The sequence below is a fragment of the Syngnathus leptorhynchus genome, chromosome 3, assembly GCF_054491065.1.
Source record: "Syngnathus leptorhynchus isolate UIUO chromosome 3, UIUO_Slep, whole genome shotgun sequence".
NCBI lineage: Eukaryota > Metazoa > Chordata > Actinopteri > Syngnathiformes > Syngnathidae > Syngnathus > Syngnathus leptorhynchus.
Genome location: NC_141197.1, coordinates 14,689,878 through 14,716,622, shown reverse-complemented (window position 1 = coordinate 14,716,622; position 26,745 = coordinate 14,689,878). Strand labels below are relative to the sequence as shown.

General features: G+C 39.3%; 3 protein-coding genes across 6 annotated transcripts; 1 reads left to right on the top strand and 2 right to left on the bottom strand.

Annotated features, from left to right (window-relative positions):
- Window positions 1-418: 418 nt before the first annotated feature.
- Window positions 419-8,700, bottom strand: LOC147059444 (AN1-type zinc finger protein 3-like). 2 transcript variants are annotated; one of them, XM_085906838.1, is made up of 6 exons: window positions 8,279-8,700; window positions 6,142-6,182; window positions 5,621-5,806; window positions 4,758-4,823; window positions 3,179-3,406; window positions 419-2,204 (listed from the first exon to the last, which is right to left on the bottom strand). In XM_085906838.1, the coding sequence occupies exons 1-6, from the start codon at window positions 8,359-8,361 to the stop codon at window positions 2,050-2,052; spliced, it is 759 nt and encodes a 252-aa protein (XP_085762964.1). In that variant the 5' UTR covers window positions 8,362-8,700; the 3' UTR covers window positions 419-2,049. The 2 variants fall into 2 exon arrangements, with proteins under 2 accessions (XP_085762964.1, XP_085762965.1); XM_085906839.1 differs by lacking the exon at window positions 8,279-8,700 and adding an exon at window positions 6,324-8,197.
- A 5,047-nt stretch (window positions 8,701-13,747) lies between these two features.
- slc7a9 (solute carrier family 7 member 9) lies at window positions 13,748-23,165 on the bottom strand. Of its 3 annotated transcripts, none has more exons than XM_085906833.1 (15): window positions 22,841-23,165; window positions 20,541-20,657; window positions 20,194-20,341; window positions 18,965-19,207; window positions 18,631-18,756; window positions 18,449-18,548; window positions 18,308-18,352; window positions 18,048-18,171; window positions 17,648-17,751; window positions 17,366-17,462; window positions 17,134-17,283; window positions 16,895-17,069; window positions 16,596-16,649; window positions 14,653-14,700; window positions 13,748-13,854 (listed from the first exon to the last, which is right to left on the bottom strand). In XM_085906833.1, the coding sequence occupies exons 2-15, from the start codon at window positions 20,580-20,582 to the stop codon at window positions 13,763-13,765; spliced, it is 1,548 nt and encodes a 515-aa protein (XP_085762959.1). In that variant the 5' UTR covers window positions 20,583-20,657; window positions 22,841-23,165; the 3' UTR covers window positions 13,748-13,762. The 3 variants fall into 3 exon arrangements, with proteins under 3 accessions (XP_085762959.1, XP_085762960.1, XP_085762961.1); XM_085906834.1 differs by having other exon boundaries at window positions 13,761-13,854; window positions 22,902-23,165; XM_085906835.1 differs by lacking the exons at window positions 13,748-13,854; window positions 14,653-14,700 and having other exon boundaries at window positions 16,116-16,649; window positions 22,841-23,158.
- nudt19 (nudix (nucleoside diphosphate linked moiety X)-type motif 19) lies at window positions 21,269-26,728 on the top strand. Its single transcript, XM_085906836.1, has 3 exons — window positions 21,269-22,163; window positions 22,678-22,885; window positions 22,952-26,728. Exons 1-3 carry the CDS (start codon window positions 21,387-21,389, stop codon window positions 23,149-23,151), a joined length of 1,185 nt encoding a protein of 394 aa, XP_085762962.1. The 5' UTR covers window positions 21,269-21,386; the 3' UTR covers window positions 23,152-26,728.
- Window positions 26,729-26,745: the final 17 nt, after the last annotated feature.

Genomic DNA, 26,745 nt, shown 5'->3' with positions numbered 1-26,745 from the left:
ACCGAGGAACGCCTGGTCCAAGATCTGATTACCAACCACTGTGCTGAGCGAGGCGCAAGAGTTTTGCCGCAAGAGATCAGCAGGTGCGGGGAAATTAGTTGGTCACAAAGATTTGTTTATGACAAAAAGATTTCTGTAAAACTTGCATACGGAAGAGGATTAGGGCCAGTGTAGAAAAAAAAAAAAAAAAAAGTGGGGTGACAGGATTCAGACTTTTTTGTGTGTGTGTGTGTGTGTGTGGGTGTGTGTGTGTGTTCGTGTGTGTTCGTGTGTGTTTGTGTGTGTGTGTGTGTGTGTGTGTGTGTGTGTGTGTGTGTGTGTGTGTGTGTGCGTGTGAGTGTCTGTGTGTGTCTGTGTGTGTGTGTGGAGGGGGGGCTATGGGCCACCCCTGATCAACACATATCTCCGCCCCTACACAAAACAAATCTTAAGTAGCGCACATCAGTAAGCAGTTCAAGAGGCACTTTTTTTTTTTTATCTTGTTTTATTCTCATTAAAAGGGAAAATAAGCAGGAGGAAAGGAAAATGTAAATTCATGTCAAGAAAAAAATATATATAACAATTTTGTAATATTTTTTAATTCCCCAAATACCATATTATAACAGAAAAACTACACTTGGGTGTAAGTCAAACTGAAAAGCAAAAAACAAAAACAAAAAAACAGGTTAAATAAAAGTTTTCTTCATGGAACACAATATTCAATACAATTTTTCTTAAGTCAACAATACAATTTTACTTGTTTTAACAGGAGGATTTACTATTTGCTGCACCTCATCTAATAAGAGGGAAGAGAGGCAGCAGAGAGCAAAAAGAGAACAAATAGAGTATCGTCAACAAGATTAGTTGGAAATCAAAACACTGGCCAATACTGAGGACCGGTTAAGTACCTGAAGGTGGAAGAATGAGAAACCCAATAACCCTGCTCATGAAGTGAAGACCTTTAAAAGTAGGTATAACCAAAAATAAAATAATAATAATAAGCTGAACCACCACCAAAACCCTCAAAGAGAGGAACTGCCGAGTCAAAACAGCTCAGCATTAGTCAACGTAGCGCAAACGGCAATGTGTGTATTTACAAAAGTGTCAAAACGCTGGAAGAAGAAGAACAATGCAGGCTGTCATGAAACACAGACAACTTAAAACAATGTGTGGGATATAAATGAGAAGGTTTTTACCAAAACGGACAGAAAGACAATCTTATCACTGTTCAATGAAAACCATGTATTTTCAAATAATTTTACATTTTTATTTCCTTTTTTTTCTTTTGCTTGCTTGAACGAAAAAAATGATTTTCATTGAACAACACCGCATGTCTTGCTCAGTCCCAAAATAATAAAAGACAGCCTGATGGCATTTGAGTCAAACTCAATACTTGCAGATTGTGAATGTCCTGCTTGGACAAAAATGCTAAATGGAAATACAGAAAAAGGAGCTTGGAAGAAAGAAGCTTCCATATCCTGAGGTGGGTAAATGAGCAGGTTGGTTAGGATTATTAGAGGCGGCTAAGACGCAGAGTCCCACAGTTGTACGTCTTGCTTCGGTCAAACAAGCAGTTGTGGATGATTTCTTGTTGAGGTAACGAGATTCAAAACTCTCATTTGCCCTCTTCATCATCATATTCTCTTTTCTTTGAGGTATCATCATCAACCGGCTTCCTGGACAAACGTCTATATTATTTGTCCTCATAATGCTTCTGCTCATTTGTTAGTCCACTCACACGTCTGAATTCTGGGGGAGGGGAAGTGGTGGGTGGGGTGGGCGGGTAGGGGGGGGGGGGCAAAGAATTGAATAGTCCCAAAGTCCTTTTGCTCTCTCTGGTTTTCATTTGTGAACTGGGATTGTGTTTAGCAGCAGGGATACAATCAAGCTGACAGAAGCACAAAAAGTCTGGGATGAGTGTGGATAAATGGGATTTAAAGAGAGCGAGCATCCTTTTAAATGAATAGACTGTACAAAAAAAAAGAGAAGGGAGGGAAAAAAAAAAAGAAAAAAAAAAAGAAAGAAATCCCTGCTAGGGCTTTTGTGTAAAGATTCTCTCTTGGGGGACGCTCAAGAGCACTCCTCTCCGATGCGCTGGCAGGAGCGGCCTACTTTTCGGTCCAGTTTGACCATTTTGAGAACGGCCTCCTGGCGCCCGCTGCCAAGGTGATCAAAAAGACAGTCGTGTTGCTCCGGGAGCCGATGGAGCATACAGAAGACATAACCTGGACATGGTGGGGAGGTACACGGTTCAGATCATTTGTACAAGACTCATTAGTTGTGAGGGTGGTCACGTGATTCAAATTTAAACTGTAGCAAAAACTAGCCACCTATGATCAGCTGCACAACAGTACTCTTTAGAAGTTCTACCGTATCCTAAAATGTTTTTTTCTTCTCAGTCTATAAACATAAAGGCGGCAGCACGAGTGTTGCCACACATAACAAATCTTATTCGTTGACATCTTCTTAAATCCATTCATTAATACACATAATAACACTGTTGGCATTCAATGAGCAGTGATTAAAAAGCCTAGTTTGACAGCGGCTTGATATGCAATTAAAAACACTGTGATTGCACAGCGCGCCAATGGAGTGGAAGGGAGAACATTATGTAACATTAAAAGCCTCTCAACGGGAATGGGATGAGGAATATTGCCTTGACGACAAAAAATCGTGTATGCAGACTTCAAAACATTTCTGAAGTCATTTTACCTGAACTGTTTTTTAACATCCCCAATCTTACTGTAAGTATCCAGCAGAGCCACAAGCAAAGTAATTACCACAACGGTTGAAATGACTCTAATTGCATCTTTTCAAAGTAAACAATAGACTATTTGGCATGAATGTCCTATGCACAAAAAAAAAAAAAAAAGGGAGTCAATTTCCAATTAAAAACGACTCTGGGGGACTTTAAACAGATGCTCTTTAAAGCAGTGAAGTGTGGCTGTGACTTTTTAAGTATGTTCATTTATATGCAAACAAGTTGATTAGCAAGCACGGTTATTGGTTTAGACTGTATTAGTATTCCTTGTAATTGTCTTGTTTCATGTTTAAAAGGAATCATTAAGGCTATATCGAGCGGCCCCACACTGACCCCCACCCTGACTGTTTTTTTTTGGTCCAGTTGGACGAGTAAATATTGGACCGTTAGGAGCTTTATTTTAACTGAGAGGATAGAGTGTGTGTTGTGTTGTCATACCACAGCGACAGGAGCCCAGCTCTTGTTGCACCAGCTCCAGTTTGGTTTGGCAGCGATGGCAACGCTTGCGGCTCCGCTGTTTGGAGCCGCCGCGAGACGACGCAGAGGATGACGATGACGCGGAACAAGATGATGACAACGACGACGATGATGACGACTCCTCGGCCGCCGGCACTTCACCCACTCTCGCTCGCTTCTCAGGAGAGCTGTCACTTTCTGACTCGGAGGCTGCCGACACACAAAATACATAAACATAAACAATGACGCAGAACAGGAATCGTATCATCCATCTTTTGGATGCCCCAATTAATTGCTTGTCGTATCATCCATTAATACAAACCACAATAAAAAAAACAATGGAGCCTAACCACAAAATGTATTTCTGCTGAGAAGACAGTTTAAGAGAAAGTGTATGCTGCTGCAGCGCAGTGTATTCCAGAAGAAAAGCTGCTTAACATCTCGCCATTGATCCAAAAAGAATTACATTCTGAGAGTATCTTAAGGGATGGAAAGAGAATATGAGCGACGAGTTGAACAGCTTTAGGAGAGGATTTATTCCAGGCAGGACAAACAAGTTTGTAACAATATGATTTGAAAATAAATACATAAATAAATGCAGGGTGACATACCCTGACAAATTTTGGAAAAATGTCAGTTTCTTTTGCTGTGTTTGGTTTTTGCTATTCTGAAATGGAATTAAATCCCATTAAATATAAAGCAAATGTGTTATGCCTAATCGATCACTCATTCAAAGCATGGTACACACCAGGCTACAACTGTACGCTAAAATACATGTACAGTTTTACAGCCCAACAATCAGCCTCTCTTGCACATTCGTGTTTGAGTCTTGCTCAAGTCAAAAGAGCATGAGAGGACACAGGAACAGTGTGTACCTGCAGCCAGTTGAACCGGTCAGCACGACTTTTCTCATCAATCCTGCAGACTTTTTCCTCTGGCCGAGCCGAATGCAGATTGGCGCTCAATAAATCTCTGGGAACTAGGCCAAGCTCAGCTGCCAGATTCTACCGCTCCGTACCATCAATATGAGTGTGAGAACACATCCGGACTGCGTGTGTATATGTTGTTAGCACATGACCGCTCTCATCTCTGGCTTTCATCTATCCTGGCAAAACTGTGTCAAATTGAAAACTGCTCAAATTTACCGGAGGTACAAGAAAAGGCAAAATATTTGGAGAATTAATTTGTAGAGTGTCACATTTTGATTCCGATGTTAAATATGTAGAGAGAAGGTTTGAAGTTAAGTCTGGAATGGAATGACGTTTGAGTACAGTAACCATATTTCTTTTTTTTTAAAAGACTGAAGAGTAATGTATAATAGGACTGACTCTGATTAAATTAGGCACTTGATGAGGTGAGCCATGGTTGCCATGGCAATAGCAGAAATGCCATTTAACTTATTAAATCTAGTATACAGTTTAAGGCCAAAGTTTAACGACATGCCGTTCTTCATCAACAATACCGACTGTATATATCTGCGCAACTAAAATAGCCACTGACGACAAGTCCCTTGCTTGAAATGCAGCAGGGTGGCATGTTTTGCAGTCTCGGAGAGACGTACCTGATTCAAAGGAGCGTTTTGTAGGAGTGGAGAGTGAGCTGAAGGCTGTGTCTGTGCTGCATACTTCTGCAAAACAAATGAAGTTCAATAAGACAGGCAAGAGATGCCTGGCAATAACTAAATGCTGTTTACTGCCATACAAGGTTCATTCTCAGCGAGAGACTTTGACGGTGGATTGAATCTTTTTTTTTTTTTTTTTTGGTCAAAGGCATCCGAATCATAAATAATTCAACAACAAATACTAGGACTATAGAAAGAGCCAAGCACACATACAAATCTAAAATGCATAATATTGACATGAGGGAAGATAGAACTGAAAGTCTACTGGATCATGTGCTGGGTTACCTTTACCTTTTATTACATTTTATCTTAACATACAAAGTAGATTTACTGTGGTTGGCCAATTTCAAAGTCAGTCCAAAAATATGTGAATGACTACACCTAACTGGTACTGTAAGAAGTAAGTAATGTTGAGTTTTACTGCAAATGTCCTTTTGGTAGTCTTTTTGGTCGGGACAAGCCTTGGCAAATGACCTTGCCACCACCTCCCTGACAGATGTCCTGGCAATTGCAGGTGTCCTCTTTAAGTGTACTCTCGCACTGAGAAGATAACCCTGAACTTTCGTCTACACTATCTCTGCCACGCGGGATAAATATAGTCTGGACAGCTGTGGCTTTATCTGGCTGTGTTCTACAAAAAATGTTGCCTTGGAAAAAAAAAAAAAACGGCGATATATCATTTATATGTGGTCATTACCATTTTTTATATGTACCACGTCTCTAATTTTAGGGGGAGAGACCTTCACGCTGTTTGGAGTACATTTCCACTCATCTAAAATCCAGCAGTTTTTTTCCTAACTTACCGTCCTGAGCAGGTAGAGAGGTTACCGCTGCATCTCCTGGCAAAGGATCATCCGAGGAGTCTGACATGGCTATGAAGGACTGACCGATGCCTTTGTTTGTTTCACTGCAGAATACGTCTGCTTGACTGCTACTGCTGGGGCTTGAAGAGGCTTTTGAGGCACCATCTGGCTGTTTCTTCTGAATGTCTTTGGCAAAGTAAAGACTTGGTATTAGAGTCAATATTGATGTAAAGTGCTCTTAAGTCCTCACCTGGTTATTATGAAAAAAAAAAAAAAAAAAAGGATGAAAAAATAGTATGTGTAGCACAGTTGTCAAGCTAAATAATGCCACATTGAGGTGGGAGACAGCTTAGGTATGAAACACACACACACACACACCAAACAAACAAAATAAGTACATTCAGCTACTTTCTTTTAAACAGTAGCCTGACTAACTGAACAGTAAACACACTTTGGGTTAACTGTAAAACTTGAAGCAGTGAAGACTAAACCAAAAAGTCAGTAAAAGAAAAACAACAAACCTGCAAAACATTTGGAGCACAGATTCATCGTTTTGCTGGACCTGGGGAGAAAAAGAGCAAAATAAAACATTTTCACTAAAAAGTCACTCAAAATTATGGATTTTTATGATAAATGCTGGTTGACAACCAAAGTGAAAGACTATATGCATGTTTTCAAGCATGATTCCAAATTCCAGGCTTACTCATTTTGGATCCCTGCTCGGACAAAAACACTCCCTTGATTCTAGTAGTAGGTGTTTTTTCCCTGTCTGTACTTCAGTAGGAAATGTCTTACTCTTAACTGAACACCGCCACATCCCGATCTTTGATCTAAAGTCTGGACGGGTCACTGCGACTTTTCTGATTTCAGTGACAGCTCAAACACAAGAGTTGATTCTGGCTGGCCACTGAGAGATAACTCATTTCCTGTCCAAACCAGCTTGCCATCTGTGCACCAAGCATGACGCTCACACACATTCTGTTTATTCGGAGCACACCTTTGTATCCATTTCTGAAAAGGGGGGTCAGCTGGTTCAAACTCTGTCTGTCACTTTGTGATTGGTACAGAAAGGATGTGTAGCTGGGTTAAAATATGAAAGATGCCAAAGCTGCATTATTATTTTTTGTTTACATGACAAATGTTTTTCTATTCTGTTTTCAGCAAATGACCAAATCATCAGATCATTAAATCAAAACTGTCAACCATACATGTGGCTCAACAACCTAGAGAAGTCAGAAATATGATGGCCAATCTCTATTTTCCTATTAGACAAGGCTATTGCCTGTTTAAATGAAGCTGCAACATAGTTGCAGGGTCCAAAGATACTTAAAAGTTGGCACCAAAGCAATGCACTGAATCACAGTCTGGCTACTCCCTTTCAAGTTAAGACCTTGATATAAAAAAGTTCAGATTCACTCCTTGGGTGATAGCAAAGCTACATACCAAATTCCATTCAAATTTGTACCCAAGTCTCCTCTTGTCTAGCTAAAAACAAAAAAGAACTTTATTGGCGGAGGTAATCAACTTTAGATTCATCACAGTGGCAGGAGAGGAAACAAACGGGAAGAGAATGTCAACATGCTTGTTAGGGCGAAGGAAGTGGGAGCACAGCACGACCAATCAGTCCCATAGGTGGTCCGACCTTGCTGCTAATGAAAATGATTGGAAGAGATAAGACGACAAGCTCTGCCACTTGACTGATTCTGTCTGAATGACACACCTAAAGAGCTAAAAAGCTTTACTAGTCAGTCTTAATCTTTATGATGATGTCTGGCAGGAGGACTCTCTCACAGTTTATTTGATAGTAGTCTCAATTGTCACAATTAAGTAAAAAAAAATGCTACAAAGGTTTAACTTTAGTAACAAGTGTCAACATATGACTTTGATCATGAGGCTGCAGGTACCTTCTTCACAGCCCTTTTTTTTAATAAACAAGGCTGTGTGAAAGCCTTTATATTTGTTTCTCTGATATTTGCATATTTTTCAAATACACTCCACCACCACTACGGGTGTGTTAACATGATAACTTTAATATTAATTCTACTATCAAAGTCGTTCTGGTTTTTTTAATTTGTAAAGGTATTTGCAGACTCACTTGTCTCTTAGTCAATAATCTAATTATCTACTTAAAGCAGAGTTATGTTGGGTATGAGTAATGTTATCGTTGTAATCGCCACTATCTACAGATTCACAAATGTTTATATTGCCGTCTCAAACAAAGAGACAATTCAGTCAGTATGTGTCATAATGCATAATTCCTTCAAATACTTCCAAATGTCAGGATTTTGCACTTCCGCGCTACAGGAAAATCTAGTAAAATGAAAGAGGGGGGCATAAAACAACCAAGTGTCTGGGGGACCAAACGTTCTCTAAAGTTTGATTGCACTTTTACCACGCCGTGTTATTTTCCCTCTTACACCTGAGACATTAGCTGGATTATCCGTCCAGGTCTCTCGGGAGGAAGTGAACGAGGCCAACTGGAGTTAGCTCCCAGCTAATGCTACAAAACAATGGGGAAGGGAGGGAAGGAGGAGGGGGCTCATAACAAGCTCATCCCCGTTTGAGCTGCTAGCGCTAATGGCTAAGCGGCTAAGCTAACCGTCGAGAGTGAAGCTAAAGAGCCACAAACAAAACGTTTAGAGGGGCTCCTGGTCTTACCCCCAGAAACCACAGGGACAGCGCGGCGGCACAACGTTGACATTACTCGGGGGCTTGCTGCCCTCGCTCCCGGTGTCCCCCATGTCGGTCTTCCGTGTTGAGGCTCTCCGTGTAGCAGGTGAATCCGGGGATGGAGCGAGGGCCTTTCAATTCGCCTACAGATTCCCCCCCGTCTGATTTCGCACAAAACGCGGTGGCCCAACAAGATAATCCTCTTCTTGTTTTCTTTCTTTTGTTTTAGAATCTCGATGAGCGTGGAGCAGTTTGCCGACACGAGCGGCCACAAAGTCCGGTGGATTAAAACAGCCTTACGCGAGAGTGGAACATGGGAGCCGTCAAAGCTGATGACGGACGGAACCACCGGGGATTCCTGGGCCGATCAGCTGGAGAGAGGAACAACCCACTTGCAAAAAAGTAGGGGGAGCGGGACAAACGGGGCTACCAAATCATCTACCTTTGACATTCGTCCTCACAATATAACCCAAATTTCCCCACTTATTAGATCATTTAAATATTATTAAAATTTAAAAGCCGGATGGATGTTGTCTTAGAGGGAGCTCTTGTTTTTGAGTCATCGTGGTAGGTTCCATAAAAAACTCAAAACTCGGAAGCTCACGTTTTATAAGTCTTTTCAAACTTAAGTGTCACTTCTCAGCACTATTCTGCTTTGTTTCATTGCTATGTTAGTTTATTGTACACCCGAAAATGTATTATTATCATTAGTAGGAGTAGTAGTATGCAAATGTTTTCCGTTCTACTACGCTTATATTGCTACACTAATTAAAACTATTCAAATCTAAAAAACAGTACTTCATTTGGGACATTCAAGTTTTATCATTTTCACATTCTCCAAATTGTCGCTTTTATTATTTGCCCAGACATTTTAGAGAGTGCATAGAGGGATGTAAATTGTGTTGGCTTAATCTGTGATTGAGATTTTGACTTTGACACGAGTCTTCAATGCAATTTGCTCACTCTGTTCTAACATTACAATGCACAAATCAAGTTGCATAGAGGCACACTTGAATAAATTCAATGTGGAAGAACCTTACCCAACCGCATCGAACTTCCTTTGGAATATGAGTTTATATTTTGACCCATCACCACCACATGAGCATGATTATATCTCACAAAGATCCCCATAGATGCATTGCAGAATCTTCCCCTGAAAAACAGATGATGCATACTTCTATTTCTTCTTTCTTCTATTTTCACATCATGGGAGTGTCCTGGGCATGCATCCCAATACCTTTGTCCAACTACTCAACTATCACACAGATATTTAGTGCTTTGGCAATCACTTTGAGTTTGTTGTTGTTTTTTACCCTGACACAGCAAGTCCTGTTCTTTCCCATGAGAGCAGCAACAGTAGCCTCAATCTTTATTTCCCTCGTTTCCCCTAAAAGTCCCGACCAACCGAAATATTTCCAAATGTTCTTCATATTACCGTACATGTCTATGTTGAAGACATGTCAGGCGTTTGCTTAGAAAATAAGGACTGTGTAATGTTTATTTTGTACAGTAGCGTGCCTCAACTCATGGAATAGATAATTACTGATTAACCGGCGACACAGGCATTAGTTCATGTGTCAATTGATAGTGTCGATTCCGGGCCGCTAATGTGAGGAAGACCCACTCGGAAATATGTTACAAATGGATCGGAGGAGAAATCTATGTCAGCAGATATGTCCATAAATGAGTCTTTGCTATCTTTTAATGCCATCTGCAGATAGACAGCCCTGCTTGTTATTGACTGGAGGACAAGCCACATGTCACCGCTCAAGGATTCACATTGAGGGTGTTTATCAGAAAAATGGGATTACCTTGATGTCAGATAACTGTGAAAATGCCCGTGTGGGTTTAAACAAGCACACTCTATGGATGGCAAGATGTTTATTATGGATGTAAGCGTTCAGCAATTTGCAGGCCTTGACCAAGCACGAATTCCTATTTAGTCATGTGGGGGGGGGGGTTGTTCAAATGGAACATGCATCTTTCATAAGGTAACACGCGGATGAAATTGTTGGTTCCCCTCTGTTCATGAAAGAAAAACCCGCAGTGGTCATTTCTTAAAACTAATAAAAATAAGACATTGCTCCTGAATTGTGGTTCAATTGAATTATTATCACAGGTTGCCTTCATAATTGTTTGGCCCTTCAAAAGGGTGACAAGTAATCGCAGCAGAATTTCAATGTTTGTTTATTTATCGGTTGTCAGATTCAAGTTATTTATGTGATCAGAAATATTTTTTTGTCATTATCCGAGGAGTCACTGGGGGTGACGGCGGGGGCACTGCCACCCCTCCGGAATATAATTCGAACCTCCAGGTGCCAGGCCAGATAATTGAGTTCTTCCATCTATCACCAAAGATTTTGCTGTTTTTATGGAGGAAGGGTAGATTGTTATTTTTATTAATTTCAATGGAGTATAATTTTTTCTTAGCTACGAAAGGCAGATTCCATTTGCGTGCGCACTCATCGATTGTGGCGAAATGATGTGATAAAGACTCCAATCTGGAGGTTTACCACCATACAGGTCTCGCTTGACAGATGAAGAGGAATGTCTGACAATGAGCTGCAAGATCATAACCAGTCTGTGAAGCGTTGGGGGCTCCAGGCGGTGTTTAGAAGTGCGCACAGATGGGATAAACATCAGAGAGGATGCTGCCAGACACTCACTAAAAGCTGTTTGCACTCCTTCATTCCAGACAAAATGCCCCCCCCCCCCCGAACAGCATCATTTCCTTTTTGTTTTTTTTCTAATTTTCCTTGCACGCCTTATTTTTTTAAAGCCTACTTATAATGATGATGTATTTTCCATTGAGTTTCTCTTTTCAACACTTTTCTCTCTTTCACACACACACAGCTCAATTATGCTTCTGAATCACCCCAGATTGCTACACTCACATACAGCGCAGACATTTAAGGTCAAACGAAAAGACAAAAATGTCACACGCTCAATTCAAGGAAGTCTTAAGGGCACGGCTCATTCATCCAATATTAGTTCTTTTTAAATTGTTGTTGTAGTTGTCATTTTACATGTTAACAACACATTACAGTTTAAGACAAAGAAATTATTCATTCAAATACCAATCTAAAAAAATAATAAGGATAAAGAAATTAACATGGCAGATTTTTCTCTTTTGGCATCAACCTTAAACGAGCTATATTGGTCAGGCCCTCCTCTTTTCACCCTTAAATAAAGGATACAGACAAAAAAAAGTAACAAAATAGTATTGAGATAACTTAGTGAATTATGAATAATAATGTGTCAGATATTGTTATTTTCTTTGTACAACTTCAACAGCGACACCACCTGCCAGCTTTTGCTTATCCGGCTTATCCAAACGTGCAACAAACCATGCTGCGTTTTTAAGATAAGTGAGCAGTCCGTGTGTGTGCGGTTTGTGAACGTGTGCGTGCGTGCGTGCTTGTGAGAGAGAGAGAGTGAGAAAGAGAGAGAAAAAGTGAGCGTGCAGAAAAAACCCATTCCCAGACAGTTTCAAAAACAGCCTTCTCTTGAGTGTCTCCACTGTGTTCTGTGTGGAATTTAAAAACGTATTCAAAAAAGATGTAAGAAATTTTTCCACATTTTCACTGGCGTCTGTGGCTCTGTTTGTAGAGTGGTCCACTGTCGAGGTGTCCTTGGGCATGACTCTGAACCTTAAATTGCTCCCGGTGGTGCATGAATGAGTGAACGTGAGCCTCTGTAAAGCACTTTGGGTACTTTGATGGTGGAGATATGGCATTATAAATGTGCATTTCATTTACACTTTTACAACCGAGTCCAGTGTTTAAAACAAAATAGGTATAAAGGATATGCAAAAAATATGACTTGGCAGAATTAATAAATCATCCAGAAACTGGGATCATAAGCACATTATGCAATCACGTTTGAGTCTCCCGAAACACAAATTGTTGTTAACGATGCCATCTTTACATCGCCTTAAATACAGTCATCATAATATGCCATACAATTTATGTAACAAACTTTTATGTTCTTCAGTGCTGCTGTTTTGGTTAGCAAAGGAATCCAAATGTGACCAGTGTTATCTATTTAAATTCCAATCAAATAAGTACTACCTAATATATTTTGCACTCGGTACTACCTAATATATTTTTGCACTCGGTAAAAAGATAATTCTTAATTGGAGGGCACTGATTGAGCAAATATGGTATTTTAATTGAGTCACATTCATTAAATGAACCAGACTTCCGCCATGGTCGAACAATTAAAAACAAAATCCTGTTGGTCTTGTTTGGTTTAAGAAAACAACATGACTTGTTGTTGACATTTTAGTTTTTCTCATACATTACTGAAAACAAGATGCAACCTGATTGCAAAAACAAACAGGTAGTCATAGTCCGTTATGAAACTGAGAGGACAGGCTGTTCCAAGAAATGAATCATTCCAATTTTAAATACGTTTTTTTAATCTTTCATTTTATCTCCATCATTTGCTTTATCTATTTTATTTTTTTCAAATGAAAGGTTGCTGAATTGATTGCAATACTCTTACACAAATCATAATTCAGCATCTGATTGTGAAAAAAAAAAATCCAGTAATGAGATGATAAGGGTATGCGGCTAAGTTCTAATCAGAGTATCCCTTTACTGAGTCCATCTTTAAGTGTCTTTTGTGTTGTCTCTGTGGAAGTGCGCCGTGGTTTCATCAGCATATTTCCCTCTCAATCAGTCGAGACTGATTAGGATGCTCTCACTCAATAACTGAAGAAGAGAAACTGCACTTGATTACATCACTGCCAACGCAGCAGGTCTTAGTTGTATTCGTCGTCGCAATCCTGCAGACAATTTTCAACATACTGTATGTTGGGTTAGGCACTGTTATGTTGAAATGCATACAATGTTTGAATTTTGTTCTTTAAATGTAATACTCTTTTTTTTTTTTTTTTACCAGTTGGCGTTCCCAACTAAGGAGGTATCTGGAATTTGTTCCAGTGAGTAATTAATCATTCTGGTTATTTGGTAGCTTATAACCAACAAAAAAAAACCACTCCAAAAATGTATATTATATCACATGTTTAATTTGTTCTGTGAACATGCTCGTAATTCCAAACATTTGTTTCTCAAATCATCTTTCCCTATTGAAATGAATGAAAATGCTATTAATTCGTAACAACTGCCAAATAAAAGAGTAACAGTATTGCCTGTAACATGCTGCAAAAATGATTGTTCTGCTTCTTCTGGAATGATATTGACTGTCAACGACTCCAGAGTGAACTCTGCCTCTCAACCAAAAGTCAAGTAGGTTAGGCTTCAGTTCAAAGCTAATGAGAGTTCTCCTTGAACCTGCTACATATAAATATATTTTAAAGAAAAACATCCTCCTACTAGTTTTCCTTATCTGTTTGTGATGTTCTGCACAGGAACACTATGATATGTCAAAGTGGGCGCCATGATCTCGAAATCCGCAGGGGAGTATTTCTATCTGATAGAGGCTTTCATCTCCCCTTTTGGCCTACCTTCATTTGTGGACCACCGTGATGGTGCTCAAGCCTTTGGCCTTTTCCATCATCACACTGAGCTTTGCTGAATATGCCACAGCACCTTTCTGTACTGAATGAAAGAAACCCTTCTGTCATTGGCATTCCATTTAATATTAGCGACAAAGCCAACATCCTCATTCTGACTTGTGGGGAGATTTTGTTACCAAATAAAATGATTCAAAACAATATGATAAAACACAGACAACTTTTTTTATTTTGTTAAAAGAAGTGCTGTATTTAAAAAATATCATCAGCAACAAATACTCAATAAGATTCATGATATTGTTTTGCCACACTTCATAAATGGCGGTTAAGGCTCATAAGAAAATTATGACATTGTCCATAGGTCAGAATAACAAATAATATTTTGCAGTATGTTATTCCATGTTAAACTATTATCACTCGCAAAATATCTGGAATGCAGCTAAACATAAACTCTACATTAAAGAAGACACCATGCAAGAGTGAAGCAGGCCTTATATCAGCATTAAACAATGTTCCACTGACATCTAGTGGTAATGTTTCTATTTATTTATTTCTTTTCATTCTCACGCAATCATAAGGTCAAATAAAACATTCTGGTTGCTCACATTAATTAAGTAGTTTGTCATCTGAATGACAGTTTTCATTAACAATAAAATGCAATGAAATACAAAATACAATTGTAAATGGTAATTACCCTATGAATAAAAAAAGGTGGAAAATACAAGTTTAAAAGTTTAAACAATTTATGTTATATGTTAAATGATATTAATATCATTTCATTTATTAATTTATTTATATAAAATGTTCAAAATATAGTTAACCTGATACTTCTCTGACAGTGTCTCTGACCATCAGAGAATCTCCATCAGACAGGACTACTCACTTCTGGATTTCGGGATCATGGTGCCCAACTCAGTGTAGCACAGTGCTCCTGTGAAGCATAAAAAAACAGATAAGACCAATTAGTGGGAGGCTTCATTGCAGATTGAAGGAAGCAACTCAATAGAGTTGCGTGTGAACATCAGAGGGAGACCATTCAATCTGACTTTTGGGCAAGGGGCATCTGTATCGCAACCTTGATGCTAGCTATCCGGAACTGGACCAAGTTCAATAGAAGCTCCCCCAGTCAGTGAGGTCACAGTGGCCAGCATTGCTGGAGGACGATATCAGAGTGAATTCCTCGACTTCATCTGAACTTCTCTGTAGGCCATTAATAGAGTGACCCACCATGCTGTTTGAATGTCTTAGACACAAGCTGATTCATTAACAGCGGTACCTTTGACTTAATAGTTTAATTTTATCCTGCCTGACCTCTTAGCTCAATTTACTTGTATCTCAAAATGTGTCTTGAAACACAAGGCTGAAAGTGGGGAAGCATTTATTTGATGTATAATTTGGTAATGTTAAACGTGTTTTATTTTATTCCTAACGGGAAATTTTTATATCCATTACAAGGACGACAGCGAAAGCATTTTAGAAAGGTAAGCATTGTCACCGATGTAGAGTTGTCATGGCAACATGCTCATTATAATAAATAAAGAGGTTATCTGAGACACTTGAACCAATTTGAAGGTACCACTGTAAAATTACAAGTCCAGAGTAAAGCAGGACAGCTTTGGGAGAGATGAAGATGCCTGAGCCGATCATGGTGCCCACAATCAGACAGACAAAATTATTCGTACGCCAGGGGTATGAATAATTTGGGGGGGGTAACTCTATCTAGCCTATTTGCAACATGGAAAAGTCAACAGTCAAATTATTCATAGCCCAGGCAGGAGTATGAATAATTTCGGGCTTGTACTGTATAACACTGACTCTCCGGCTTTGTGTTGAAATGATCCAACCTGTGTCAACCAGTGGCTTCTTAGCAAAAATGCCAAACCCTGATTCTGAGATTATTTTTTTGCTAAAGAAACACAAAATATCGTGCTCGTTCAATTTTTTTACAAACTTTTCCACCCCTGATTAAATGTAGCGATAGAGATGTAACGATGAAGTTAATTTGGTAGAAACCGCTGCTGTGGCGCTCACTGCCCGTCTACTTGGGCCAAGAAAGTCTATTTACTTGCTTTGTGGATGATTTGGGATTTTTGTAAACAGGCGCAGTTAGAAATGGCTGTTTCCACCGCTGTGGGAGTGAACAGTTAGCTTGATTCCTGGCTAATCAAACGGCTTCGCTCATTCCCTCTAAATTCCGTGTTAGTAAGGATTCAGAGGGTTTAAGGATAAAATACGATGACGTCCACCACCACAATAAAAGCATTCCTGCATATAGTGTTTTTTTTAGAAACATTGAAGTAAACAAAACTGTTCATCACATACAAATTGGATACCAAACAATTGATCACCAATTCATCTGTTTGTGCATTTATTGTTTATGTCTTGTATTTGTTTGTTTTTGTTTTTTGTGACAATAAATGTGATTCCACTCCAGGCTTTTCCACATAAATAGCACCATTTTACACAATAAAATACAATGAAAGAAAAAAATGAATAGTGAGGTGATTGATTTTGATAAACAACACATGGGGTTGGGGTATAAAACAAATTTTGAAGAAATTAAAGAAAAATATTTACTATAGCTCTGTCACCAATAGTTAAAACAGATTGTCATTATTTTGTAAAGGCGAGAAAGTTTATACAGTTTATCAAGAGTGTGTAGTGTGTATCTAATAATATGACAGTGATGTAAACATTAATATTCATTTGTACCCGCGTTTGTTTACATTTGGATCAAGGGATTAAAAAAAATTCTCCAAAGGTCTGACACACTCGCTGGAACAGGAGCCAAATGGATGTTGACCAGGTTATCACCTTCTCACTCACTTTTCTCAGGGGGAACGACTTCCATCAGGAGTTGCAGATGCGCAGTGATAGGTCCTATGAGGGGGGTAAAGGTCAAAGCAGCAGAAAGTCAATTATGTGTACAGCTCAACACAAACAACAATCCCTGCAAAGATTCTTGTTTTTTTTCAATAAATATGTTTATTCTGTTAGCTTTCAATCAGTCAGTCATACCACAAAGACAATGGCAAAAGTCTCAAACTCATTTTCATCATGTGCTACAATAACCGCTATCTATCTTTTTTTCCCTTCTTTTTTTTTAAAGATGTAAATGTACTTACTCATGATCCTGCGTGCCCACTCGACCTTTAGATGGACAAAGGGGTAGTACAGAAGGAGCCCGCTGAGGATGAAGATAGCACAGTAGAGGTACTCGATGTCAGGACTGTCAATGATGGGGGCCAGGACCAGGTAGCAAGAGATGAGCACCATTATGATGGGGATTAGGATGGGAACCTTTGTAGAAATGCAAACACTTAAGCTATTGTTGCAGATCAAAAAGAAAAAGATATGCATGCACCTTGACTGGTCTTTTCAAGTCCTTCTTTGTGAAACGCATGAGGATAAGAGAAAACATAGTCAGGCCGTAGAAGGACCACTGAGCAAAACTGAAGTAGTTGATGAGGATGTTGATGTCTGCTGGCATTATGTATAGAATAGCCAGAAAACCCTACAAAAGAAAAAATAATACTTTAGTAGCCTTACTTAAGCATTAAGGAGTTGATGAAGTATTACAACAACGAGGCACTCACATTGAACAAGAGCGCTGGCGATGGGGTGTAGCGTCTCAGACTAATAAAAGATAAAATTTCCACCATGTGACCCTCTCGGCCAGACACATAGGCCAGCCTGAGAATCAAATCGTACATTTACATTATTTTTAACCCCTTCGCTGCCGTTGACGACTTTAGACGTCAAAGATCCTTTTCAGCTGGGCTGGCAGTGAATGAATTAGTAAATGACTTTGAGTCACGACTTTGTTGAGGAAGGGCAAATGTCACCAGGGCCAAATCTTCAGTTTCTGTGTTCTTTACCTGCCTGCCGTAAAGCAGCTTCCATTGGCTGAGCCAAATGTGGAAAAGACGACAAAAAGCGGAACAATCCAAGACATGGGATAAAGAACTTTGTCTCCAAATGTCTAAAAAGAGTGAAAAGAAAAAAAACAGGACAAAAAGGGGCATGGTCCATTTCATCGGTAATGAGGATAAGTGAGATTGCATAAATAAATATTATAATGTGGAAAATGTAGCAAAAATTTCATGCGGGAATTTTGACAAAACAATTCAAAATCTGTTAAGCCATCATCAGTGGTTTTAAGATGAAGTGACTTGTTGCCAATTTATTCTAATGTGGTTTTTTTTTCTATTTCACAAGTTTGAACTTTGCCGGTGACCTTGAATATTTCAATCCATCTCATTTGCCTTTTCCTCTTACCACAGCTACAGCCGGGGATGACAGCAGCTCATTGGTGGTCATGACAGTAAAATACGCAATGTTGACCATTATGTAACACACAATCACCAAGGGGATCCCAATGAGAATGGCTAATGGCAGATTCCTGTGAGGGGGGGAAAATGAACGTGAAGAAAAAATGAATTTTTTTAGTGCCCATTTGTTCAAATTTAAGCTGACCTATCCGACTATATTATATTGTGACATCAAGATTAAAGAATAGAATTTGTATGTTTTTCTACCTGGAAGGATCTCTCAGCTCCTCTGTGATGAAATTCAATTGACTCCTGAGAAATAAATGATAAGTCATATCAGCACACTTTATATAGAAAGTGTCCTTTCATATTTTAAGACACATGAGGTGGCTAATAATGAATGTTTACCATCCATCATAGGCCCAGAGTCCATTATAAAAGGCAAGTCCAATTCCTCCCACAGAAACTCCCTTGCCATCAAATGCGTTTGACAAATTCTCTGTATTTCCTGAATACAGATACAAATATGAAAATGGATTCAACTGAACATATTCTAATCTATTATAGAGCCAACATTGATGAAGTCCCACCTTGTGCCAAGAGAACAATGCCAGCTACCACTATGATGATGATGATTAAAAGTTTGGCTCCAGTGAAGATGTTTTGCACGTAACTCGCCAATTTGACACTGAAGCAGTTTATGGTCACGATAATAACTAGGAGAAGGAAAAAAAAACATTACGGATTGGTTGTCTATCATAGAATTGGCATTAAATTTCTCATAAATACATTAGCGTGGACACTAATGTTCATTATTATGAAAAACCACTAAATACGTAGCTTTGACAATAAATATATCTATGGTGGCATAAAAATATCATTTTTTGTGTAGTTTACAGGACAATAATAGTAGCTGATGAATACCTATGGCTACAGCGGCCAGACCCTTTGTGACAATGAAAGGAGGGCTGCATTCGGGATAGAAAGGAGCCGAAGCGTACTCGGCAAAGCTCAGCGTGATGATGGCAAAGGCCGAGGGCTTGGCCACCATCACGGTGGTCCACGAGAAAAGGTAGGCTACCGGAGAACCGAGACCCTCCATCAAATAGAAATACTCCGCTCCGGATTTGGGGATCATGGTGCCCAGCTCGGCATAGCACAGAGCTCCTGTGAAGCACAGCACAACAGATTATTATTTTTTTTGATGATAGTAGGCTCAAGAAAACAACTTATTTGAATTTGGATGAGAGGCAAAAGACAACATGGAGTAGGGAACAGCTAATCGCAGGGTACTATTATTATTATTATTATTATTATTATTATTATTATTATTATTATTATTATTATTATGCGGTGCATTTTCTTATTGGTAGTACCTCGTTGAATTAAAAGTCCTGAATTAAAAAAAATATATAACTTGCCATATTATATTAGTTTCAAACACAGAAGCACTGACTGAAGCAATATAATTTCTTATTTCCTTGTACTGTAAATGATTCCGTTTTATGTCTAGTATGTGCATGTGTTCACTTTTGGTGCCGTTACGTATACAAGGTGAAGTGTTTTTAGTAAAAGTGTTCGAAATGTGCCCAAGTTTTTTATTACTAAGTCAGCAGGGGAAACCATTATCATGTGAAGCAAGCAAACGCTTGGCTGATAACGGCATGGAAGTGGCAGCCTGTAAAGGTTTGTTCTATGTTCTTTGGGCTTGAGGATGCAGGAAAACATCTGAGGTAAAACACAGGAAAGCTGTATCATGTATATTAAATTGTATAGTTTTTTTTTTCCCCCAAGAATTTTAATACCACTATTTGTTATACAAGTGTGAAAACAAATTTTGTTTAAAAAAAAAAACAACATAATTTAACCTTGTTTTTTATGACATTTAGTGTCGAACCAAGTAAGTCGGTTCTATCTTTCATTTGACCTGCTTCATTCTTTAAACCAGCCCGTTGAGTAGTTACATGACCAAAAGTCCTTTTATTTCTTTTTTATTCATTTATCTCATTAACCAATTGGTTAATTGAGCACTTATTATTGTTATTATTATTATTATTATTATTATTATTATTGTAATTAGTAGTAGTATCATCATTATAATAATTCCATCATACATATGGAGTCAATAAGAGCTTGTTTTTTTCTTTTCTCACCCAACAATGCTAACACCCCACAGGCAGTCCAGATGAGGAGGCAGGGTCCCACAGCTCCAGTGTTGAGCAAGACCGCTTTGGGAGAGATGAAGATGCCTGAGCCGATCATGGTGCCCACAATCAGACAGACGGCGCTTAGCAGACCCACCTGAACTCAAACACACACACGACTCTCCCGAAATAATACGATATCACCAGATTGGATGAGGAAAAATTATGAATGCTCTTCCACTAAATGGCAGAGGGAATAATTGACCTTGTAGCCACCCGTCACCATTATACAAAAATAATAGCTTTGTCATTTTGATTACATTTAGACCAGATCCTCAAGTGAATGACATACTCACCTCCTTATGAAGGATTGTGGCTTTTTTTTCATGTTTGTCCATGTTTGTAGAGTCCCTGGAATGGGCAGTGGAGCTTTTCTGGTGCTCCACTTGTGCTTCTGTCTTCCGTTTTGGTCTCTTGGTACATAAAAGAGAAAGAATGAATATCACACCACCACAAAAAAAGTTCATGGTTAACTTTGATAAGCAAATAACATTTCATTTTAATTATATTGCCTATTGTAAAGTCTGCATAATAAAATCTACAATTATATCCCGCAAACAACCTTCAGTCAGGAAAGAAAATAGCTAATCCATGACCATGAGTATGCTTAAAGCCAGCTTCAGTAAGTGCAAATGCAAGCAAGAATGCAAAAATGAAAACCAGTGGCTTGTCCACTGGAAGATTTTCTTCTGGTCTGAACGGGTGGAATCACCCGATGACCCTGAAGGGGTGGAACTTAGAGGTTGGTAATAAAAGCCACCTATAAAAACTCAAAAGGAAATTGTCAGCTAAATTTGGTTAAGGACCTCATTCTAAAGAAAAAAAAACTCATGGTCAAATGTTGTTTATTTATGCACATAACACAACCCGTCCCTGGTTTCTGGGACTCATTTTACAGGGCAGAAATTTAATGGCTTAGACTACAGTTAAATCCAGCCTGTAGATGGCAGCAGCTGCTTTAGATTAATCCAGCCTGTAGATGGCAGCAATGAAGCCTCTAAGCCTTAAACTCAACATTGAGGTGGGCGGAAATAGTTCATTTAGGAAACGCGAGTACTTCCGGGTCTCCCGAAAGACAACAACTTTACCCCGCAGTGACTTTCCAATGAATTTGGCAAGAATTTAAGATTTGTCGTTTTACAATGAATGCTGGACTGAAACACTGGAAGGAAGCGGCTACTCTCATTTTAGTCGCGGGTCAGAAGCTCGGCGCGGTCAGTTTATCCACGCCGGGTATTGCGCGTTCTCAGTCGCCGGTTAATACAGAAGGACAAGCTCGGGTTCCGAACCCGTTTGATTACGATGTTTTACTCCTTAAACGAAGCAGTAAAAGCGGATTCATGCCTAACGCCTATGTGTTCCCCGGAGGTATGGTGGACTCTTCCGACTTTTCCAGTGAGTGGTTAGACGTTTTCAGAGCTTTCACAAACTCTCCCAACTTTGGCTTAAGGAGCGTCCAGCAACCACCAGAGACAAGACCGCCAATATTTGCTACAGACAGGCTCAAATTGGGCTCGCCTATCCCGGGAGAGGTCGCATTTCGGATCTGCGCCTTGAGGGAGACCTTCGAGGAGAGTGGCGTGCTGCTTTTTGTATCCAAAAAGGAAGAACTGAGTTTGTTAAATAGCATTCAAGACAGGCGCGCTACTGATGAAGTCAAACATTACAAAGTCAACGAGATTTGCAGCGATGAATTGAACAAGTGGAGAACTTTGGTGAACCAGAATCCGTCAAATTTCATCAAGATGTGCAGGGAGTTGGAGGTGTTGCCCAACATCTGGGCCCTCCACGAGTGGGCCAACTGGGTGACCCCTGAGGGACGATATGGCGTGAAAAGGTTTGACACGGCTTTCTTCATATGCTGCCTCGAGGAGAGACCAAATGCACTCCAAGACCAAAAGGAAATTCAACACTTACAGGTGACACATGTCGATGTGTGTGTGATGAACTTTGTTTGTTCATATGTGCTTTATGATTGGCAAGGTGTACCCTGTTCTCTTGACCAAAAGCAAACGGAATAGCCTCCATTTTGCCAGCAACCCCAAGAATGAATCATTTGTGGTGAGGAGGGAAACAATCGTGGCAATATAGAAAGTCTCTCACCCCTGAACTCGATTTGGGGTTTGAATGAGATTGGTTGATTCTGAACACAGCCACATGAGAGGGTGTTCACACTTCTGCAACCTCATTATCCTAGTTGTCTATTTTTATTTCCTCTCTTAAAAATGTTTCAATATGGCACATCTCAAAGTTATAGGTCACATTCGTAGTGAAAAAAAGTAGTGATGGGCAAATACTGAGAGATGAAAAAAAAGTTCAGAAATGATATATTGCGGTCTTATGATGTAATGTCACTATCACCAGCTATTTCAATCTGGGTGTGTAGACTTTATATATCTACTGTAGCTCAACTTGAGTGTCAATGCATCTCAGTGGTCGACACCCTTGGAAACCCTGCGGAGCTTCCGGGCTCGCGATTTGTGGATTCCTCCCCCGCAGTTCTACGAACTGAGTCGCATGGGGCGCTTCCACTCGCTGAGCAACCTCAACGCGTTTGCCAGGAGACGCGGCGCCGACGGCTGCGAGCGGTGGCTACCTGTTATCGTCTTCCAAGATGACAGCTACATTTCAGTGCTCCCAGGTGTGTGATTTTTCACCTCGTGACTGATGGTTCCAGTTTTGAAATGTTGCTTCTCTTCTCTCGCAGGAGACCAGCTGTACCCGTCGAACAGTTCAGAAGCAACCAAGGTAGAAACAAATGGGGAGAATCAAGAAGGTTCTAAATCAGCACGACATCGCTTCTTGATCTCAGACCCGTACAGTCCAGAACTGCAGGTCAACATCACACCCAAGTACAACCACACGCTGCCTCTTATTGGACCAGTGGACTCCACAACGCTTGCGTAAACACAGTAGGAACAAACACGGACACACCAAATTTTGTGGGGGTAATCACATGAAGCTGTTTGAGTTGTGCCAGACTTTGATACGATTCCCCCTCCCATCGCTGCTTTTGGCTTCGTCCCATTCAGGCGTGCCTTGTATTGGTTATGCAACACTGGATTACAGCAAATTTCTGAATTTTGCGGATTATTTCTTATAGTTGATACCACAGTGCAATGAGTCAGGTATCATTCAAATTTTTACAATACAATAGGGTGGGCCATAAATTACCATGTGCAGGACAAATAATCATTGGATAACTGTTTTTATCAGAAAGATTTAAAATGATACATTTTCATGTGTGTGACCTACCCTATACTATCCAAAATTTCACTGTAGGGTGCTTTCCTCTGCCAAGAAGATTGAGTTTTCATCACCGCTTATTTGTGAGTTGACTGTATTTCGACACTGCGAGTGTTTTCATTCAACTTTTTCCCCACATTGAAATTTCGTGCAGATGCAGGAAGTGGGTACATTTGTTGGTGTTGAGCCAAGGATGAAATTCTTAAGTATGATATTGTGGAAGCTTCAAAAATTGCAACTCCATTGTAGAGATTCACCACATAGTGACTTTTTTTTTTTTTCATTATAACTTTCATGATTATTCATTTTACTATTAATGAAAAACACAAATTACTACCCCTGAGCCTATTTCAAGAAATTGCTACTTACTAAATAATCATTGCTTAATAAAAAGTAAAACATTTTAATCCACTGAAAATGATTAAAAAAAAAGATGAACAACGTCAGACTTTCCTGCAGCCAACATTTATTTAAGAAAAACTGTCTATGTATTTATGTGCAAAATTTATTTGACTGTCTCAGCATCCAATCCAGCCTAAGAATACTTCCTGTTCTGTGGCTATTTATTTGTATTAAGTTGGGATCTTGTATTTTTGGTGTCATTGTTATTATACTATTAATATAAGAAGCATAATTTATATTGGATTTTGTATTTTATGAAGGAAAATCAAAATTAATTGCATTTATTGTGTATATAAATGGAAATATACAGTAACAACACGTCGTAATGCATCACAATGTTGTCATCGTCGTGTGTTCGTGCATGTTTGTATGGCAGACAGGCTAAGTTGAAATAACAACACTCAACCTTTGTGCTGTTTGCCTTGGAGAGTCAGTTGAGGGTTACCATGGCAACTCCACAGCCTTGGAAACCCACTATCTTTGTCGGCGGTGCTGCGTGTGGTTCGCGTCCATTTCGAGCACTCTGTTTGGGTGAAGAGTCATTCACCTGTAAACCACCCTGCATCGTTAAAGTTTAATTACGCTTTTTGAATTTGAAAGCTCGCAAAAATATCTGGCCAAAAATAGTCTCCAGTGTCAACATTCTTCACGCTTTAAAAACTTCCAGGCCAACATTTTAGTCTCTTCCCTTTTGCCATGTTTAATTAATGACTTTCATATTTTGGGATCTTTTGGAATTTTCTTGAAATGACCACAAAGAGAAACAAGATGCAAAATTGTGTTCATGTAGCAGTCTCAAGTACTTTCTGGCTTTTTTTATTTAAAGCAATGACAGCGCACCACAAATCGCTTTTTTTTGTCAGTACTATGATAAGCTTGAAACATTTTATCTTTGGTGTCTCTAATGGAAAATAATTCACTTTTCAAATGATGAATTTGTACTGCAGCCTTTATACAGCCCGACGTCAACCAAAAGCGTCACAGCACAATTATAAATGAATTATTTCTGTCCCTTTTTTTCTCCATGTATCCTTCCATCCATGTACTTTCAGCTTCCCACTAACCTTGAGCGGTTGTATTTTAATTCATCAGCGCCCCAGTGCACTCCTCCTTCGAGTCTTAACATCTCCTGGGCTATTCCAGGAATACACAAATACTCTTAGAAGTAAAACCATTAGCCGGGCAGATCAAGCGTCTCCATTGGAAAATTGAACAGCATTTAACCCTAAGGTGGTTATGTCCGAGCTAATAATCGTCTGCTTAAAATCCCTTTAGCTTTACAGCGTTTGACATTTGGCCCTTTTAAGACCGAGATGAATATCTCAAATTGTGGTGTGCGGAAAAAAAAAAAAAAGCAATAATTTCTACTGCATGTACTTTTGGAATCATTTTATTATAATAAATATACCCGATTTATGTACATTATCTGACACAGATGACTCTGTACAAAACTTCTATTCATATATATATATATATATATATATATATATACACGTACACATGTCGCAATACATACTGTACATTCAACCCTGAAAAGTAGCACGAGCTTAACAGTGAACTGGTGCATTATTTAAAGACTGGTGGTCTTGTAAAGGTCCACAAAAAAACTCTCTGATAACATACTATTGTGATTTGATGTGCAACAATCTGACTTCACCGATTTAAATAATGCGGACGACCTTTGACATTATGAAACAAAGCCCATTAAATCACAGACGTATTGTGAAAAGCTAACTTTTGCCTTTCATGCTTTTTTCCCGGGTCAGTTGGCTACATTTACTCTAAACAAGTCTAAATGTAAAGCATACTTAGTAGTCAGGCTACGTGAGCTCTCCCGCTAATCCACTTGGATTACGTGGCGCTGATGGCCAGATACTTGCCTTAGCATTGAACACGTTTATGAAGACAGACTGGCGAGAAAGGCAAAAAAACACAATGCGCTCTACGCAACCTCATATTTAAAACTGCTACCATTCCACCACTGAGAGAGAACCCATTCAATTTGTCTTCTATCCCACAAATTGTAAAAGCTTTAAATTGGTTGAAAAAAAATAAAATAAAAAATCTCTAATGGTGCATAGCGTATTGTCGTGTGCGAGGTATGTCGTACAAATCATGCCTGTCAGTGTCTCATGTTTGGACCATCAGTGTCTTAATGTCCCGCCATGACATTCCTTGTGATTGTATAGCAAAGCCCAACTGACCCACAAGGACAATACATTTTAACTTCTACACACATATATATATTTTTTCTCCATTCTATCCTTTTTCCCAAATGTTAAACAATCTCCTGGACCCTAAAAACAGGCCCACTTTACCTCCAATTGTCCATAATGGGCAGTCTTTTTTTTTTTTTTTTTTTTAATCTAGTGCAAATACATTGACAATTCAAATAACTTACTGTCTGTTGCAAGTCCAGTTTTTTTTCTTACAAGACCACAAAAAAAAAAAAAAAAATGATGCTTTTTAGATGCACTCTCTTCCCTCCAGTGATGATCAGGGGCAAAAGGAGCAATGCCCTACAAGTTCCAGCAGATGGCCTGCCGTGTATATTTGACACAGAATAATGATCTAATAGCAAAATTGTCCATTAAAAATTCCTTATTCGGCTGTTTGGGGAGTGATTTCCACAGTATGTGTCTGTTTGTCATAAGAACATGGATTTATTTGTATTGACCTGAGGGGCATAAATGATTGTGCCCCATAATTTCTACATAGCAACAAGTAGCTGTGATGAGGCAAATAAATCTGCACAATTGTGTTGGCAATGCTTTAAAGGCGAATAGGGGCTTCATTGGGGGAAAAAAAAATTACAAATAGAGTTGTAATCAAAAGATTACAATACAAATACTA